General features: G+C 35.3%; 1 protein-coding gene across 2 annotated transcripts in view; it reads left to right on the top strand.

Annotated features, from left to right (window-relative positions):
- GABRG2 (gamma-aminobutyric acid type A receptor subunit gamma2) overlaps nt 1-19066 on the top strand; it is a 103511-nt gene that overhangs the window by 25402 nt on the left and 59043 nt on the right. For both annotated transcript variants that reach the window (XM_046001222.1, XM_046001223.1), the window contains exons 2-6: nt 4168-4319; nt 5837-5904; nt 8066-8286; nt 11597-11679; nt 14451-14588. In XM_046001222.1, the coding sequence (XP_045857178.1) occupies nt 4168-4319; nt 5837-5904; nt 8066-8286; nt 11597-11679; nt 14451-14588 (662 nt within the window). The remainder of the gene's footprint in view (nt 1-4167; nt 4320-5836; nt 5905-8065; nt 8287-11596; nt 11680-14450; nt 14589-19066) is intronic.

The raw sequence follows: 19066 nt of genomic DNA, 5'->3' as shown, positions 1-19066 counted from the left end.
AGAAAGGAAAAAAATATATATATATATTCTGTCTTTATGATGCCAAGTACTAATGGATTTTAAAATACCCAAACGAAAAGACAAATGTTTTTATATCTCACCCAAATATTTGCTGTTATACTATTCTGAGACGGTAAGTGGCTAGATTTTTTCCCCCCACAAAACTTTGATCTTTATCGAACTTGTGGGAATCTGAGATACATGGATTGAAACTTAAAATTCTATAAACTGCATGATTAGTCTTCAGGGTCAAACATACAAGATATGTACCAAAATTCAAATATTTAGACTCTTCTATGTAATTGAGAACAACATCCCACTGAGCAACTATCAAATTTTTTTTTTCTGAGCCATTTTTTTCCTAAATAAAATCAGCTTTTGTCTCTGATTTTGAACATGAGCTTATTACATGTTGTAATCATGCATAAATCCAAATCATGCTTCAAAGTGGAAACATGAAAATAAAAATCTAATTTACAACATGGAGAATCAGGATTTAAAGCGGGAACCTGGGAATATGTATTTTCAAAAACCTACTCCCTCCTCCCCACCCCCGCACTCACCTCCACCCGCTCTGCCACAGACAACACTGATTTAAACACTTTGTGACTGAGATTCTCAAATGTTAATATGCATATGAATCACTTGAAGATTTGTTAAAGATTTTGATTCAGATGTCTCAGGGGGCCCAAGGTCCTGCTTTTCTAGCAATATCCTAGCAGTGCTCATGCTGCAGGTCCAAGGATCCCAGGCGGATGTCTTTCTAGCATTTCTAAAAAAGCTTTCAAAGATGAAAACTTTACAATCTTTTCTGGCACTGTCTTTGACAAATTTTCACTCAGATATGAAAACATGTTTTTCATTATGGTAAGGTAATTTAAGACCAATTTCAATTTTAGTTCTCTTTTTATAAGATGACTTTGTTAAACGAAAGGGCACAAGAAATAACTACTTGTAAAAGCTGTTAAATTCAGGTAGGTGGCTATCGCTAGAAATTCAACTTTATGTTTGCACTTGGTGCACTCAACTGTCCGTTTTCTTGCATCATTATCAATCTGTTTCTGCCCAGGCCTTCTTGTGGGGTTGACAATGCCACAGAATGCTTTGTCTAATAATCAGACTTCATTATTCCTAAACAGTCTACCTACAAATGAGGAGATCTTGACTCCAAGGAATTCTAGAGAAAACAGCCAACGTTAAATGAGAGAGGCTTTTTTTTTTTTCTTTTTAAGACAAATCTGGAAACAATCCCAGATTATGCATCAGCCCCATTAATTTAGAACTCAGCTGGGAAAACTCCAGAGAATAAAAACTTCATTTATTTATAATGTAGGCGTTCATTATTTTTCTTTCTGGAAAACATCTGTTTTTAGTTTTTCTCAGCACGTATTAGATAAAAGCCTGAAAGCAGAATCTGTAGATTCAGGTTTTAGTTGCATGGTTAGAGCTGTTATAAATCTAGCAGTGGTCACTTAATAACAATAATTATAAAGGACCTATTTTCAGGACTATGTGTCAGACATTGGGTGAAGCACTTAGTAACAATTAGCTTAACCATACACAAAAGTAAGATTAAAAAAAAATAACCATACATACACACACAAAAATATAACCATACATACAGACACAAAAAACTAGCATTAACATTATTTTCAAGATGAAAACTTTGTGAAGTTTGGCAGGGTTAAATAACTTGCCCCAGGTCATAAAATAGTAAATGATAGAGGTAAGACATGATGAATCCAGAAAGCAAACCTAGTATTTTTTAACTCCGAAGTATATACTCTTAATTTCTCAATTCTTTTTTTTTTTTAATCTCTCTCAGGCTAAGTAGGCAACCCCAATTATGACAAAATCTACTATGGATGTTTTATATCAAATAATCCATTTGTTTATTGTTTTGGCCTCTAATAGATGATGATTCTTAAAGATTTATTGATGCATTTCTGGAAAGTAGTATTACTTCTATGCAAGTATCTCTTCTATTTTCACTTAATGTATTTTCCCTCCTAGTCTGCCAGATGATGGTAACAACAGTAAAACAGAACCATCATGCTGGGATGATTTACTTGGTAGTATGAGGAGTTGTTATAAGTGAGTGAACCAAATGATTTAATATCTATTCCCTTCCCTTGAAGAAATGTTAATAGGCTGCATTTGTCTGAGGGAGAGAGAGAAAGACAGATACAGAGAGAGAGAGAGGGAGGGAGGGAAAGGAAGAAGGAAAGATTTTTTTTAAAAGACACTTCTGCATGAACAAATTAAATGGTGGTAAAATTCTGTAATGATGGTATCCAGTGGACCAACCACATTCTTTTCTCAGAGTTATTGGAGGGATTTGAAAATCTCTTGGTCAGAGAGCTGGTGTTTTTTTTTTTTTTTTCCTTCTTCTTAAACTAGTGAGATTTGGGTCATAGAATGAAAATTCTATTAGGCAGTGTTCAGCAACGCTCTAAAGAAACGATGAATTGAGGCCCGAGAAGGATTTTCCTAGAAGAGAACTGGCCTCTGCCGACACCAGTGCCTTTCTCTTGGAGAGCTTCTTGAAGTTTTGTCCGGCACATCATACCCCGTGTGGGTGGTTTATGAAATTTAAATGCTGTTTAAAGTCATTCTGCTAATTGAAGTGCCAACAGACGTTAGACTGGCTCTGTGAGGTTTGATGCAGATGTGTGGCTCAGTTTTTATAATGGTTCTTCTGTATAAAGCTTTAAAGGAATAAAAGAGGAGATTACTTGCTTACTAAATTGATCCATGCCAGTGATTACTCTTAAAACTTCATCTCCTGTGCTCATTCCCAAGCCAGATTAACCATACAGTCGGCTTTCTTCTACCATATGGAGTCATCTACTTATCTATACATGCACACATATATGTACATATACTTTATCTATATAAAATGAATGAGTATGATTGAAGAAAGATGATAAATGTGCATGTGTGTGTGTATATATATATATATATGTATATTTATATATGTGTGTATATGTATTTAGGGTAATATGGCAGTGGTTTGATTTCTGATAAGATCCATTCTATAGCATGTATTTATGTAAATAAACTGAAATGCGGATGGGAAACTTCATATTTTAAGTTTGTTTTATTTTTTTAATTTTACCATAAGCCACAGAAGTAACCAATATTCACTGAATGCTGATAAAAATGGCAGCTGTTGCAAGGTTTGCATTGCCCCTAGATCTGGAAAATATAATCCTATAATCCTCTTGAGTGGCGGTGGGGTGGGAAGGAGGGAGTTGGAATTTGGAGCAAGGGGGAGAGGCAAGATACAGGAATTCCATTATCTTTCCAAAGTCAGCCTTAACTTCTGGCCCTAGTTGTGGGAGTTTTCAGACAGGTTTGGGCATGGAAAACTGAGTCACAGGATATTATGCAGTTTTTCAATCACTCAAAGTAGGCAATTTCAATTACACGATGATAGTATATTAACTATTAGCATGAGTTTCTGGGTTAGGAACTTTTGCTATAATAAAGAGTGGCTTAAAGTCTACAACTACGTTTTTCTTCATAGTACCAGGTTCTTAACAATCAAAGATAAATGAACCGCCCTTGCTTTCAGTGCAAGTGAGGGGAAAAAAATACACATACACACACCCTGGGGGAAGAAAAAGCAGCAAGACTAAGTTCTCCTTAGTAGTTCAGTTGAGAGGGGAGAGGCTTGTCTGGCGGTTTGTGGGAGTGAATCTAATTATCAGTCTCTTACTTTCATTAATAGGTTGAAGCAAGTTAAGTTCTTAAGGGAGGAAGAAGTAGACACTATGTCTGAATTCTGAGACTACATTATGATCATTTAAGCATCACTTTCACAAAAATGTTTTTTTTCTTAATAAGTCCTTCATGAGATTGGCTAGGTGGACAGGAAGAACATCAACAATGGAAAAGGCAAAAATCACTTGTAAAACATAGTATACTGACAGATGGGAACACAGAGCATTCTGGAAAACTGTAGAGTACACTTTAATAAATTTAAATCTACATCTGTGCGGTTTAATTAGCTAGATGGAGCCTCAGTGAACTATTTCACTGTCATCCGTTGTAATACATTCCTGTAATCCTATTTCATTTCCCCTTTCTACCCGGTGGTCTGTGAGTAAAAAATCCTTTTGGATGTAGTTGATTTGCTTCCTGACCAACATTTTATTTTCTTAGCCTCACTAGCCAAAAATCTGATGATGACTATGAAGATTATGCTTCTAACAAAACATGGGTCTTGACTCCAAAAGTTCCCGAAGGTGATGTCACTGTCATTTTAAATAATCTCCTGGAAGGATATGACAATAAACTTCGGCCTGATATAGGAGGTATGTTCAAGTAATTTGTGATATAGTAGAGATAGAAACAAACATGCCTACCACACTAGAAGAAAACATTAGTAAGTTTTCAATAACCAGAAATACTTAAAATGATCATTATATGCTGGAAAAATAAAGAATGTGTAAATAGCATTCAGGCATGGGGGTGGGAGGGGCCTTGGTAAATGCAAAATGAGGAAAGAGGATCCATAATCTTCAAGTGAGGTGTGAGAGCTGGAAATTCAAATTCTCCAGATATCTTAGACAAAGGCTGTGGAAGGAATGTGACAACTTCTTTATGAAGTAACATCAAAAACGAACAAGTAAATAATGGTAAAGAAAGGATATATTAGTCACCTACTTGGGTGTCACAAAACATCACAAATCTCAGTGGCATATAATAATATGCATTTATTTAACACTTTGCCCGGGGCAGTTCATCTAAATTAAGCCAGGTTTGGGTTGCTCATTTAAGAAATCTGTATTCTCATTCTACTCCTGGGACCAGCAGACTAGCTAGGAGTATCCTTCTCATGAAAATAACAAAGAGCAAGACAGAAAGTGGAGGCTCATACATAAGATTTACTGCTTGGGATTAGAACTCACTGGTTCATGTTAGCCAACATGCACCACTGGTGCATGTTAGCCAACACAAGTCAGATGGTCAAGCCTGAAGTTCAGAGGCAGTGAAGCAGCCTCACTGGGGTGAAGGCAGAGGCATAGATGCCCGGACTAGTGAAGAATTGAATCCAACACAAAAAATTACGGTATGGCACTTTAAGGGAGAGCGAATAAAGATGAGAAAAACATACTTGTTGAATTGAAGCACAGAATGGTGTTAGGAATTCTTGTTCATTAAATCTTAAATGAAAATGGAGAACGTCCATTTGGTCATGGATGGCATACTACATGATTTTTAGTGTCAGTCCTCTTTGACAAATAGGTGTGTATTGGGTTTCCATATGGTTTCCTCATATTATTTGATGAGTCACACAATTGAGTAAGCCATTGAGGAAGATTGATTTTGTGCGGGCTGAGGTGTATGCAGATAAAGTGGTCATGACAGGAATCAACAGAGGGCAATGTTTCAAAAACAATTCATAATGTTTGTTGCTCTTCATGTTTGTAATGAATATTTTTTCTAGATCACTAAATAGTTTTTTTTCTACATGGGTCAATTCAGGTTACCATGCCCAAATAGATTCTAGGGCTTAAAGATCTGAGATATCTGAGAGAAGGTGGAAGAAAATCTGAGCAGTGTTTTCTTATTTGTTCATTTTAATGTAATTGTAAAGAATAATCAGTTTCAAACTCTAATATGCTTAGTTACTGCATTTACATGCTTAAAAGATTTTTTTTTAAAACAAATAGTTATTTAAAGGTAGTGAATTAGTTACTGACACCAAGTTAGTTGTGAATAAATCACTTCTAATGTAGCAAAATAAATTTATTTCTCGAATAACACAGACTAAAACATTAAAATGTCGTGCTTCTCCACATGCACGTATCTGTCATTCTCTTTACAGTGAAACCAACATTAATTCATACAGACATGTACGTGAACAGCATCGGTCCAGTGAATGCTATCAATATGGTAAGTTTCTAATAGTCTATTTTATTAACATATTAGAAGATGTTAATAAAAATGGCAAAGAATATGCCAATAAGAAAATTCATAAGGGAGAAATAATCTTTCAGTTTCTTTTTTCTCTATTGTAATATGAAGATAATTATTATAATTTGTTATGAGAATTAAATGTGATCATATGTATACTACTTTTTGTAAAAATGCTATACTTTTAAAATTCAACAATCATTGCTTAGTTGGTAAGTATAGCTTTCTAAGTATAGCTTAGAAAATAAAATACAGTACTCCATTAGTTTTTAGAATTTGATGGTGTGACGAGGGCATAGTTTGCTTCAAACTAGAATTATTTATCAGGGGAAATAGTGGATTAGATGTAACAAATGTAGCTTTGTTCTTGTATGGCTCTTTCTGTCTAAATCTGAAATAAGAAACTAGATTGGAGTCTAGAAGAGAGTAGAACATACTATAACATAACCACATTAACAAACATAACATAGTCATAGTATAATTTTGAAATAGTGTTTATGAAGTTAGCAGTAAGGACGCTCTGTTGCATCTGGGAGATGAGAAACTTTTTCTTCTTGCGCAATGTAGATCAGAATCAGAAGTTACTTAATTACTTTATCGACTGGCACATCACTAACTAACTGACAAAGAATTTCATAAAATAGCTTCCCTTCTTACTGTTTGAAGACTATAAATACAGAACGAACTGGTGAACAAAGTGGTGAGGCTTACCCTAGTGGAAATGTCGTTAGTTACAATAAGATGACACAGCAGGAGGTACCAGGAAATAACACAAAACAATGCAAACGAGGAAGAGGAAGAAGATTCTGGTCTGATCCTGTGACAGGCTGTGTATTCTGGATGTGTAATATGTGTAATATGGATGATTCCCATTGCCCAGATCTTATATTCTAAGTACACAGAGTTTTTTCTTCAATTTTCTCATTTATAGACATCATTAAAATCAAGTTACAAAATAATGTTAAATAATACCTAAATATGACAAATCAGAACTTGGCTATTCTGACTCCATATCTAATGGTCTGAATTCACATCACACTTACTTCTCTTTAATTAAAGTCAGTCACTCGCCATTGTAGTGATATATATTTGAGGGTAATCATTTCCCATTTCTCAAAGTCATTTCTCATCACAGCACTTTGTGAATGTGCTTTGTGATGCAGTTAGTACAGTATTAAAGATTATTTTTTAATGGGTTCATTTCCTCTTATTTGGAGAAAAGGAAAACTATAATAGCCACAAATTTTGAAAACTTACCTTACACTTGGTGTTTGCTATCTGCCAGACACAGCACACACTATTTGATGTGCATTCTCCTTCTTATCCATCTTCATACTACCTAACAAGACAGGTCCTTTTTTTTTTTTTTTTTTTTTTTTAATTCTATTGTCAGAGAGAGAGAACTCAAGCAGGGGGAGCAGCAGGCAGAAGGAGAAGCAGGCTCCCTGCTGAGCAAGGAGCCCAATGAGGAGCTTGATCGCAGGACCCTGGGATCATGACCTGAGCCAAAGATAGACCCTTAACTTACTGAGCCACCCAGGCATCCCAACAAGACAGATTCTTCAAGATCGCAATTTTATTATGACGCAACTGAGCCTCCAGAGCTCCACTTCAAGACTTTCTTCACACTTCAGCAGTGAATTCTGAACCTGGGTGATTGTTTCCCTAGAGATATATGTGGCAATGTCTGGAGACACTTTTAGCTGTCACAATGTGCAGGGGCTTGGGACTGGTGTTGGTGGTGTTGGTGCTACTGGCATCTAGTGGGTAGAAGCTAAGAATGCTACTAAGCGTTCTAAAATACACAACACAGCCTCCACAACAGAGAATGAGCTGGCCCAAAGTAACAGGAGAAACTGCTCTAGAGACACTAAATGCAAATGATGCTATCACAACTATGGTCTTTTGCTAAATTCATCTAAATGGGTCTATTTTTTCATAAAAATATCAATTTGTCTAGAAAAGGTGGGTGTGTCTCAGCAAAGTTTTCACTTCCTTTTGGATTGTTCAAAACTAAAGTAGCTTTGCTTTGTGTTGGCAGTGAGAATACAAATGATAAATAGAAACAAATGCTCTGTAATACAATAATACAATTGTGTTTAAAATGTTCTATTTCCCCCTTTTTTTAAAACAAAAACAGGAATACACAATTGATATATTTTTTGCTCAAACATGGTATGACAGACGTCTGAAATTTAACAGCACCATTAAAGTCCTCAGATTGAATAGCAACATGGTAGGGAAAATCTGGATTCCAGACACTTTCTTCAGAAACTCCAAAAAGGCTGATGCACACTGGATAACCACCCCTAATAGGATGCTGAGAATTTGGAACGATGGTCGAGTGCTGTACACCTTAAGGTATGCTTTTGAAAAAGGCAAGTTTTGTTCTCTGGGAATAAAGCAAAGATCAACTACATGCTCTTAAAACAAGAGGAATGAAAGCAATTTCAAACCTATATCAGGGTGGGCATGTGTGATCAAAATAGTATGTGATCATACAAAATTAGTTTTTCTTTCTCTTAACAATGAGCTTTTTCAAAGTCATAGGTAGAACTTTATTTTCTGTGACTGATGTGAGAACTGTTTTCTCATAGGGACATGATATTTCACTTGCCTTTATAATAAGGTTACCTGATTTTTGCACCTGCCTTTGTGTGTCTCCTGCTACTTTAAATCTTTTTTTTTTTTTTATTTTTTATTTTTTTTTATTTATCAGAGAGAGAGGTCACAAGTAGGCAGAGAGGCAGGCAGAGAGAGAGGGAGAAACAGGCTCCTCACTGAGCAGAGAGCCCGATGCGGGGCTCGATCCCAGGACCCTGAGATCATGACCTGAGCTGAAGGCAGAGGCTTAAACCACTGAGCCACCCAGGCGCCCCGTCTCCTGCTACTTTAAAATAAGGAAATGAAAACAGTCAATTGTCCTTGGGACCACTGGTTGTTATGCTTGGAAATGTCTGTTTCCAAGGAAACCCATTGCTAAAGGAGAAATTTTGGTGTGGAGGTCTCCTGTGCCTCCTTTTCTTTTAGCTGCACAATAGCAAGTACAATGATTTCTATCTCCTAGCACCCACTCTGCACTACATTGATAAGCCATTTGACTTAATTTACTGGCTATTTTGGGAATAGACTTCTTTAGGGATAATTTGAAGGAAGTTATCTTTTATTTTATGAGCTTAAATGATAGGTAACAGTTGGGAGATTTTCTATTTACTGTATGCCATTATCTTAGCACTTAATAGTACTTACATGCATTTAAAATATTTTGAAGTTGTGGTTTCTTGTGGGTGAGAGTATATTATTAAACAACATAGTAGATAAGTACAAAGTCTTAAGAACCAAACAAATCTGGCTTTGGTTCTTAGACCTGTATCTTACTATCTACATGAATTAGGGCAACTTTCAAGAATTTGTATGTAGAGGACTGAGGGGCAGCTATCTGGTTGCAGGGATCTTGGTGCTAGATGTATCTCAGAGTTTTATTAGTAAGTTTGATGTTTTTACTTTGTTACATCTTTATTTAAAGAAATTAGGTAGTCATTGATGGAGATTATTGGAAAGGAGGCACCCACCAAGCCCATGGTTCATGCCCCCACCCAAGAGAGTCTGAGCAAACTCTTTTCATTTCCTTAATTTCTATAAAAAATAAAATCAAATAGAGATAGTGATTCTTACAATATTATTATAAGGACCAAATGGGCTGGTATATAAAGTGCTTCACATGCAGCCTGTAAGTGCTGTAAGTGAACAACAGCATATAGTAAGTGCAACAGATATTAAAATTATTTATGTATACTTTCAGTAAAAATTATGGATAATATGATTCTTCTAGATCTTAGTATCCTGGAACTTCTAGCTTCAAAATGATTCCTTTTAAAAACTCTTGTGGCATATGCTTTATTCCTTATATAACATTTGGCATGCAAAATAAAATACTTTAAAATGGCTCCAAAACCTTTATCAGAGTTATGCCAGTAACTAGGAAAAATGGCCATAATTATAAAAGAAATTCATGGCCTATAGTTTGTATTCATCATGGGTTTCATTAACTGTGAGAGATAAGGTAATGACTGAAATTAGAATCTAGTGGAAATCAAAGTTTGATAAATCAGAGCCAGTCTTGCTTTTGAAATATTAAGTCACTCGCGCTATCCCAAGTTCCTTGATTGTTCTCATAACCACACTCATTTTTTCACTTCCATTAATTTGTAGAATCTCTATATAATATTTAATTAGAGAAACACCTGAAAAATGCCACTCATGAGACTCAAAGTTTAAATGAGTTGCAAACCTATACAGAGTGAAGATTTTATTCTTGTTGCTAATCTATAAAAAGTTATTAATAATTATGTGTACAGAGATAATACATATGTGTATCTGTCTTTGTATCCACAATCTCTCTAAATTATTTTCAATTTAATAGTTCCAGTTTAATTTGAACAAATAAAATATCTAATAATAATTTCACTTATGAATAGAACTAACCTTTTCATTGGAAGAACGTATAATTATTGAGTGACACTGACTAAAACCTTTGGCTTTGGAGACAAGTAATCTTGGGTTCAAACTCAACTGTGCTGTTACCTTTGTGACTTTGGACAAGTTCAAGTACAATAAAGTCATAATAACGCTTGATTAAATTAGATAACAATTTACCAGACCCAGTACCACATAGATGATTAAAGGCTCAATATTATTACTTATATTTAAGATCAGTAATTGTCCTATTATACCATAGAAAAATGACATCTCTCCCATTAAAAATTATGCTGAATTGTAAAATCTTTTAAAATAAATAAATGTTTATAAGATAGTTTTTTATTTCAAGATTAATACCTATAAGGTATATAGCTAACAAATAAATCTTTAAAAATCATTGGCCCATCACCATTATAATTTTAGAATATATTTATACTTCTCCAAAGATGGTCAAAACATCTGGAACTCCATTATATTTCTCCTTCCTAGAGTCCCAGCCCATACTGAGATCCAAAAATCTGTATCTTTAATAAGCACCCAGATGCACACTAATTGAGATTTACTGGCAAACATTTTTCTAATATGTCTATGTATGTGTATTTTACATTTCCTGTTTGCCATTAAATATTCTTTTACTACATAACATCCTATTTATGGCTTCATAGTGTTCCATTATAAGAATGCATAATACTCCGTTGTGGAAATGTAAGTATTTTAAGTCACATATAGTAATTTAAATTTAACAGCTAACAAATACTTAAAAACAGAAGGTTCTGCTTTAGTTAGCAGACAAGGTCTGAGAATTTATCAGCATTCATTTACATGCAAACAGTAAATGAACTTAAGTTCTTAAAACTGTTCTATTAAGTTAAATATACTCACCAAACAATCTCATGTGTGCAATTAATTTGCCAAAAAAATTATGTGATCATAAATTTTGGAAAAAATGCAATTGCCATCCATGAGATCCTATTGCCTGGTCTGTAAAAATGGTCTACATTAAGCCTTAAGTAATTTCCTCCTGGACTTGGTGGGTTTCTTCAGAGAGAAACAGCTTGTGTTATCAATAAGCATATGAGATGTTTTCTCCAGGAACAAAGATGAAGAATAGTCATTAAAAAATTTTACTAATGTATATTCTTAAAACTATGTCTAAAGGATTTCTATTTTGGTTTCATATCTTTCTATTTAGGTTGACAATTGATGCAGAGTGCCAACTCCAGTTACACAATTTTCCGATGGATGAACATTCCTGCCCCTTGGAGTTCTCCAGCTGTAAGTAATCTCATTCTGTATTCTGTATCCTCTCTCACCAACAGTTTTCTAATTGCAGTGTCAACTAATTGGGAGACTCAGAGAATGCAGAATCAAGCAACTTTGTTGACTTTGAAGATTTTGACAGTTACTTTCATCATAATGCCAGTTTATCCCTATTAGAGTGATTCCTGCAAAAAGGATCTTTATTTTATCAGAAATTACAAGTAGGTTTCACTGGTGTATAAATGTTTAATAAATTCACAGTGGCTGCCTGAAGACATTTTTCAAGAAGGGTTGTAAAGCCAGGCCTGGCCACAGTGGAAAGGTATAAAGTGGATTTTACATCCTTATTCCCTGCCCCTACCCACCCCTCACCCCCAGTACCCCCATTGGCATAGGAAAAGAGAGTAGCAAAATATTTGCTACTTATTTTCTCCCTTACACATCAGGAGTTACATAGAATCAACAGTGTCATTTGCTTATTTCAATTTCAGTATACCTGTTAAAGATAGCAAAATTGAAACTTACCTTCTCCATCTGGATTTCAAGCAGTATCTAGAACAAATTATTTACCAGTGAGTAAAAGACCAATTTTTGGTGTCTTATGGGTCTAGTTCAAATCCCCATTCCATCAATGTGGACTTGAACAAATTACTAAATCTTGCAGTGAGTCCACATTCTCAGGTGCCCGATAGAGATGACAAGACCTGCCTCACCACAATATTGCTTTGTTGATATAATATATGCAAAATGCGTGGTATGCTACCTTACACACAATAAGATTTAGTAAAAAGCTCCATTATTTTTATTAATTATTATTATTACCAGATAATAAACTATATACCAGGATAATGCATGAGGATTTTGAAACAAATTAAGCTTTAGTAACTTTTGTAGATATCTCCTTCCTGAACCAAAGCCAAGTTTTAGTTTCCCCCAGATGTGTGCCTCACTGTTTGCTCAGCACTCATGTTAGGTTGCTCACCTCTTCCTTATTTTAGGTTGCCAGCTATGCCTACTAGGCAGAATGAAGAACTGATTATGAGTTTTAAGTTTATATTTCTATAAATAGAATTTATCAGGCAAGGCATGACAGAGACGCTTAAGAGCCAAGTAAGTCATAATAACTATACTTTAGAAAAACAATGATGAGAGAAACAATCATCTGTTCATCATTACATCAATTCCAGAATGAACTAGAGGAAAAATATCAATGTATATCATTTCTATTTACAAAAGTCCATTATAAATCTTATTTCATATGTTTTACTTTATCCAAGAATAGAATATTTTTAAGTAAAATCTTTCCTAAGCTTTAGGAGATTAGACTTCCTTTTAATTTCCAGCTAGGACTACTCCATTTCTGAGCCTGCTAAAATTTAAGAACTGGTGATTTCTGTGTTGTTAGGTCACTGATGGACAAACGTCTTCTGAACCCAAACACAACTTAATGTTACTTATTGCTCTCAAAAAAGTTAAATCACCAAACATGTTCTCCATAGGAAATTCCCTGACATCATTCTTTTTCTCAGTTTTCAGCGCATTCTGCCGCTCACTCCTGCTCCATGCCAATCTGGAGATTATGCTTTCTTTTTTTCTTTCACCTTTGTTAATAAACATGTAACATAACTACTTGGACCAAAAGAAAAGAAAAGGAAGACACTTAGAGATTTTATTCCAAGTAGTCAATCAGCCTCCATGATTAAGACTTAGGTTTATATAACATTATTAGTAGATACATGGTTGAGATTGTGTTTAGTTTTGTCTCTCTGTCTATCTATCTATCATTGACCTCTTTTTACTTGAGCTTATTTTTTTTAAAGATTTTATTTTTAAATAATCTCTACCCACAATGTGGGGCTTGAATTTACAATCCCAAGATCAAGAGTCACATTCTCTACTGACTGAGCCAGCCTGGCACCCATATTTGAGTTTATTCTACAATTAACTTAACAACATTTATCCATTCACAAATATACATTGACCATCAGTTCATGAAATAAGTACTACCATGATCCTCATAAGGAAACAAATTTAGGGAAAAAAATGAAGACACTTTTCTAGGGTTTTAGCCAACAAATGGTACTGATAATCACTACATTGTCAGTTTAATACCTCTTTCATGAAGGCTTTCTGTTCTCCTGGCTGAACATGATTGACTTGTTCAGACTCTACATAGTGCTCATGGGTATCTTCCCCTGGGCATTTCTACTTACTATACTAGTCTTAATTGTAGTAAGTAAAATTTCTGCATATATTAAAATGAAGTCCTAACAAATTGAGAAAGGGAGAATAACATAAGTAGTTGAGGTTATTTTTCCTAGGCACCTTCCACTCCAAATGCATGCCCCTAGAGAGTCATTTGAGTCTGCTCCTCTCTAATTATTTTCTATTTCTGCCTGACTCTCAGTACCTTGCCCTGTTAACTCCCCTTCATCATGAAGTAATACCTTGCATATGTACTGTTGCTTTTAGACTGGCTACTTTTTATGTCTTACCCTAGACAATGCAGAGTATGCATATAGCATACATAAAACCATGTCTAGTATACCTTCTATGCAAATTAAGTGACTTTCAAGGGTAATTTTGACCTCATTGTTTTTAAACTTCTGTTGGGAGAAAATGTCATTGTATTTATTTCTTCTATTGTGATGCTCTTTAGTTCAGGATCTTCTTCTAATAACTTAGTCTCTCTCACACCCACCTCAGTGTCTTGTTCATGGAAGGTGGTTACTACATATGTTCATTTATAAATAATATTAAATGTGTGCTTTCCCGTCTCATGGCAGATGGCTATCCACGTGAAGAAATTGTCTACCAATGGAAGCGTAGTTCTGTTGAAGTGGGTGACACAAGATCTTGGAGGCTTTATCAATTTTCATTTGTTGGACTGAGAAATACCACTGAAGTAGTGAAGACAACTTCTGGTAAGATGAGCTTGAATTTTAAGTGACCCCTTCCAGAGTTAAAATTCTGGGATATATATAATTCAGAAAGCTTTTGAATACGTGTCTACAAATGATATGCAGAAAATTAAATGAAGTGTTTTAATTTACCAGAGAAAATTATAATTGATATTTTAGCATAATAGATAAATATAAATGGATTCTACCAATTTGAGGCAAAATGGATTAAAATTGGATTAGGACATTATTTGTGTAATTTCCTTAAGCAAAAATAAGTAGCAATTTTTTAAAAACAAAATATTTATGAGATGTAGGTGCAATGTTTCTTTTAGGAAATAGGTTTCATAGTATATTGAAATAGCAGCATTTAAGGTAATCACACAGGGAAAATTAAGTTTCTACAAATGCAGAAATGTGATCATAATGGATATGGACTGATTCACCATTCAGTAATTTAATATTTTGAATTGCCTACATCATGGATATGGGACAGACCTTGTTTCAAATACCAACTCTATCAGTTACCACCTACAGATATTGAGAAAATTACTGTATTTCTCAGGGATCAACACTCCCAGATATCTAATGTGTACAAAAAGACCTGTATCACAGGCATACTATGTGTATGAAGAAAAAAAAATGCTTAGAATGATACCTGGTACTTAGTGAACATTCAATAAATAGTAGCTTTTATTAGTATTAATTATAATTCTTAGATGTTCATGGGACCTAATGTGGTAAGGACTTCAGATTTCTTAAAAGAAGCTAAAAAAATTTTTTTTTAGATTTTATTTATTGGTGGGGGGTAGGGTCAGAGGGAGAAGCAGACTTCCTGCTGAGCAGGGAACCTGATGTGGTACTCCACCCTAGGACTCCAGTATGATGACCTAAGCTGAAGGCAGTGGCTTAACCAACTGAGCTACCCAGGCACCCAAGAAGCGAAAAACCTTTTTTTAATGTCAAATATCATGATTTTAATAGCATTAATTGAATTGATTAAAAAAAAAACCCAACCATGTGGTGTGATTTAAACATATTTTCAAACCTGATCTGTGTCATGGGTGGCCAGTATAAACCCTCTGCAAAACCCTCCATACAGATTATTCCAGCCACCCCTTTTAAATTACGTGAATCTAATTCCATCCATTTCAAACATAAACATTGTGCTCTCAGCTCACTATCAAGACATGTATTTTGATGATGTATTTCTGTGAATTGAGCTGTTTTCTGTTGACTTATTTGCACATACCTGATTTTTTTTTCCCCTGAAATTCATAGGACATATTTTTATGTTGACTGATTTAGAATAAGGCCTTGGTCTACTGTACATAGAGAAGCAAATTAAGGATCTACACAAAAATAGAAATTAAAGATTATCTTTTCATAACCACCATCATCCTTCAAATCGGACCTATCTGATCCTAACACTGAGGGTTTCTCAGCTATCTTAATTTGCAAAAAGAATGTAAAAGAAGGTCAAAGAAATGCTTGAGTATATTTTTGAAAAGTGGCCTTCTGTTCCCTTCTTCGCTGCAAATCCTGAACATCAAGTACTAGAACAGTCTTTTATTTGGTCCCCAAAAAAGATGCAGGATTGCCTTAGAACTGGTTTTCCATCTGTGAAAGGAAGAACAAGTGTAAAAATAATCTCTAAGTCTGTATGCTTCCAGAAAGAGAAATTGGGCATTAAATTGTGTGGTATATTCATATTTTTGTAATTATTCCAGCACCCTAAAACAGAACCCAAAAATTGATGACTAGCTGGTCTTTTTAGTCATTTGAGCCCTGAGGGGCAATAAAATCAAATGGCAGTGAGGGATGGGTTGGCTTTATATTACAGGACTTAATGTCATTCCCTCCCCAATAACTCAGGCTGAGAATGATCTAGAATATTTACTGTCTATTAAGAGATATTTCCAGAAGAAAATGATTTACTTACTTAAAGCATGGCAAGAAAAATTGTCAAGGTGTCGTGAAGCTATTAATCTTCCGAGGAAATCAAAGCAAAACTTCACTGATATCAGATTTGATATTGAGTAGCATCTTTTAATTGATTGCATCAATTCTTTGTGAATTTTAATATGGTGGTTAGCCTCCCTGTTGGTCTTCTTGGGCACTCCTTGCTCTTGCTGGGTTTTTTTTGTTTGTTTTTGTTTTAATTTTTTTTTTAAAGATTTTATTCATTTATTTGACAGAGAGAGAGATCACAAGTAGGCAGAGAGGCAGGCAGAGATAGAGGAGGAAGCAGGCTCCCTGCAGAGCAGAGAGCCCGATGCGGGGCTCGATCCCAGGACCCTGAGATCATGACCCGAGCCGAAGGCAGCGGCTTAATCCACTGAGCCACCCAGGCGCCCCTGTTTTTGTTTTAATTTTTGTGAGTATGCAGTACCATTTTAATTGTATCTGTGAAAAGAAAGGACTGAATGGAAACTTAACACCAATACTAAGTAAGAGGCAGCCTGATTCTTGTGATAGTTGATTTTGTAATGACTGGGAGGAGTTTCTCCATGACCTTTTGTTTAGTTTCTGATGGCATTCTTACCTTCAAAGCGGAGCTCCATAACTAGTTATTACCTACTAGGAAGTTACTAAAACAACTTTCTTGGGAAATTATCAGGAGATCAAATTTATACTCCTTTTAAATCTTAGCCTTATTACAATGGGATTTTTCTCCTAGACTTACAGTAAATGTGTAACCTTTTAAAAAGCCTTGGTCAAAACTGAGTGAGAATATTGCCTAAAATCTGACCTGGATTTCTAACTGCAGGGATATCTAACCTTCATTCATTTAAGCCTACCTCTTAGGACTTTGTTATATCTAAGTGGTGACTCTACTGCCATTCCTTATCTTAGGACCATAATTAGAAAAGCAGAAGCATCTGACACAATAGAAGTTGATACAAAAATATAATGAAAAGCAAACAAATGTTCTTAAATTTTAAGTGCGTATATTTGTGCTCTGTAGGTGGAATATATTGAAAAAGAGCGAAAGAAAGGTATTAAGAGAAATGGGAAAGTGCAGCTGCCACCAAAGCAAAACAGTTCACTGATGTAAACAGAAGAGTAGAATGATAATTTCACAGGGAAGAATCTTTCACCATGTAAATCAGTGCTGTTTGACAATCTTTGCCTTCACCCCCGGAACCATCTTTACCACTGGTCATATCTGTATCATATTTGAGAAAATATTGCCTTGAGGGTACCTTTAGTTCATAGTCACTATCCAAACAAATTCTGGATCCATGATTTCTCCTCCAAACCATCGTGTCTTTATAATTGGTCAGTATCTGGGAATAGCACCATCATTGTCCCGGTGAGCCAGGCATGAACACTCAGAGTCATGTCTCTACCTCCCACCTCTAATGAATCACAAAGGCGCTCATGCCTCTGAAGCATCTTGCGTAACTGTCCTCTTTTCACTTGCCATGGCCTCTGTCCTAGTTGAGGATTTTGTCTGTTCTCATCTGGACTGTGCTGGTAGCTTATTAAGGTTATATGCCTGCTGTCAGTCCCTCTCTTCCACAGTCTGATTTTACACATTAATCATAAAGGCTAGCGCTTACTGATCACTAACTACACACACTGTAGCAAACATTTTATCTAAACAACCTACTTGAATTCTCGCAGTCCTGGTCCTGTTTACTATACATCATACCCAATGTGTCATTGTGGATGAGGAAACAGACTTCTGGAGGCTCATTTACTGCAAGGATCAGTTACCAAAGCTGGGCTGTAGGTTCACATGCCTTGTTCCTAGACTTGTGCTCTTAATTATTACACCATTTTGTTCCCACTGTGGCCTAGTGGGTCTTCTGAGCACACAGGTTTCACCATGTTTCAATAATTTATTAGATCAGTTACCACAAGCTATTGTTCCTAAAATGCAAGCACCCGACCTCAGGAACTCTCCAGCTTTGTTCTCCATAATTTCCCACCTGGTGACAGAACTAATCCATCTATGTTTTCCTGAATATAACAAGCCAGTCCTAGTCTTTCTCTTTTGAATGGCTTCTCAACTCATCCCTACCTTCTTTATGACTTTCAGGCTTAAATGCACAGCACTTCTTCAACAAGGCCATTACTTACCTTACCACTGAAATAATTTGGAGCAATTTTTCAATTATGTGTACTCTTGGAGTCAGGCTGCTCAAGTTTGAATTTTGGCTTGTATTTATTTGATGTATCTAAGTTCAATACCACCAGTATTGCAGGGTTGTTCTGAGGACTAAGTAAAATACTCCATTAAAAATACTTAAGATTTTGCCTGTCACATAGAAAGGACTCTGCAATTGGAAAGCATTATTAATAATAATAATAATTATCATCATCACCATTTTATTAATTCTCCCTCAGAGCATTTTCACCCACCTTATAAAAACATAATTTCTGCCTTGTGTTGCTTACGCATTTTTTTTTATTTCTGCCCCCTCGTTCCAATACATCACAAATTTCATAACAGAAGCCTTGTTTTAATCATATTTGTATCCATGACATTAGGA

This window comes from Meles meles, chromosome 3 (genome assembly GCF_922984935.1).
Source record: "Meles meles chromosome 3, mMelMel3.1 paternal haplotype, whole genome shotgun sequence".
Lineage (NCBI taxonomy): Eukaryota > Metazoa > Chordata > Mammalia > Carnivora > Mustelidae > Meles > Meles meles.
This window is presented reverse-complemented; position numbering and strand designations above follow the sequence as displayed.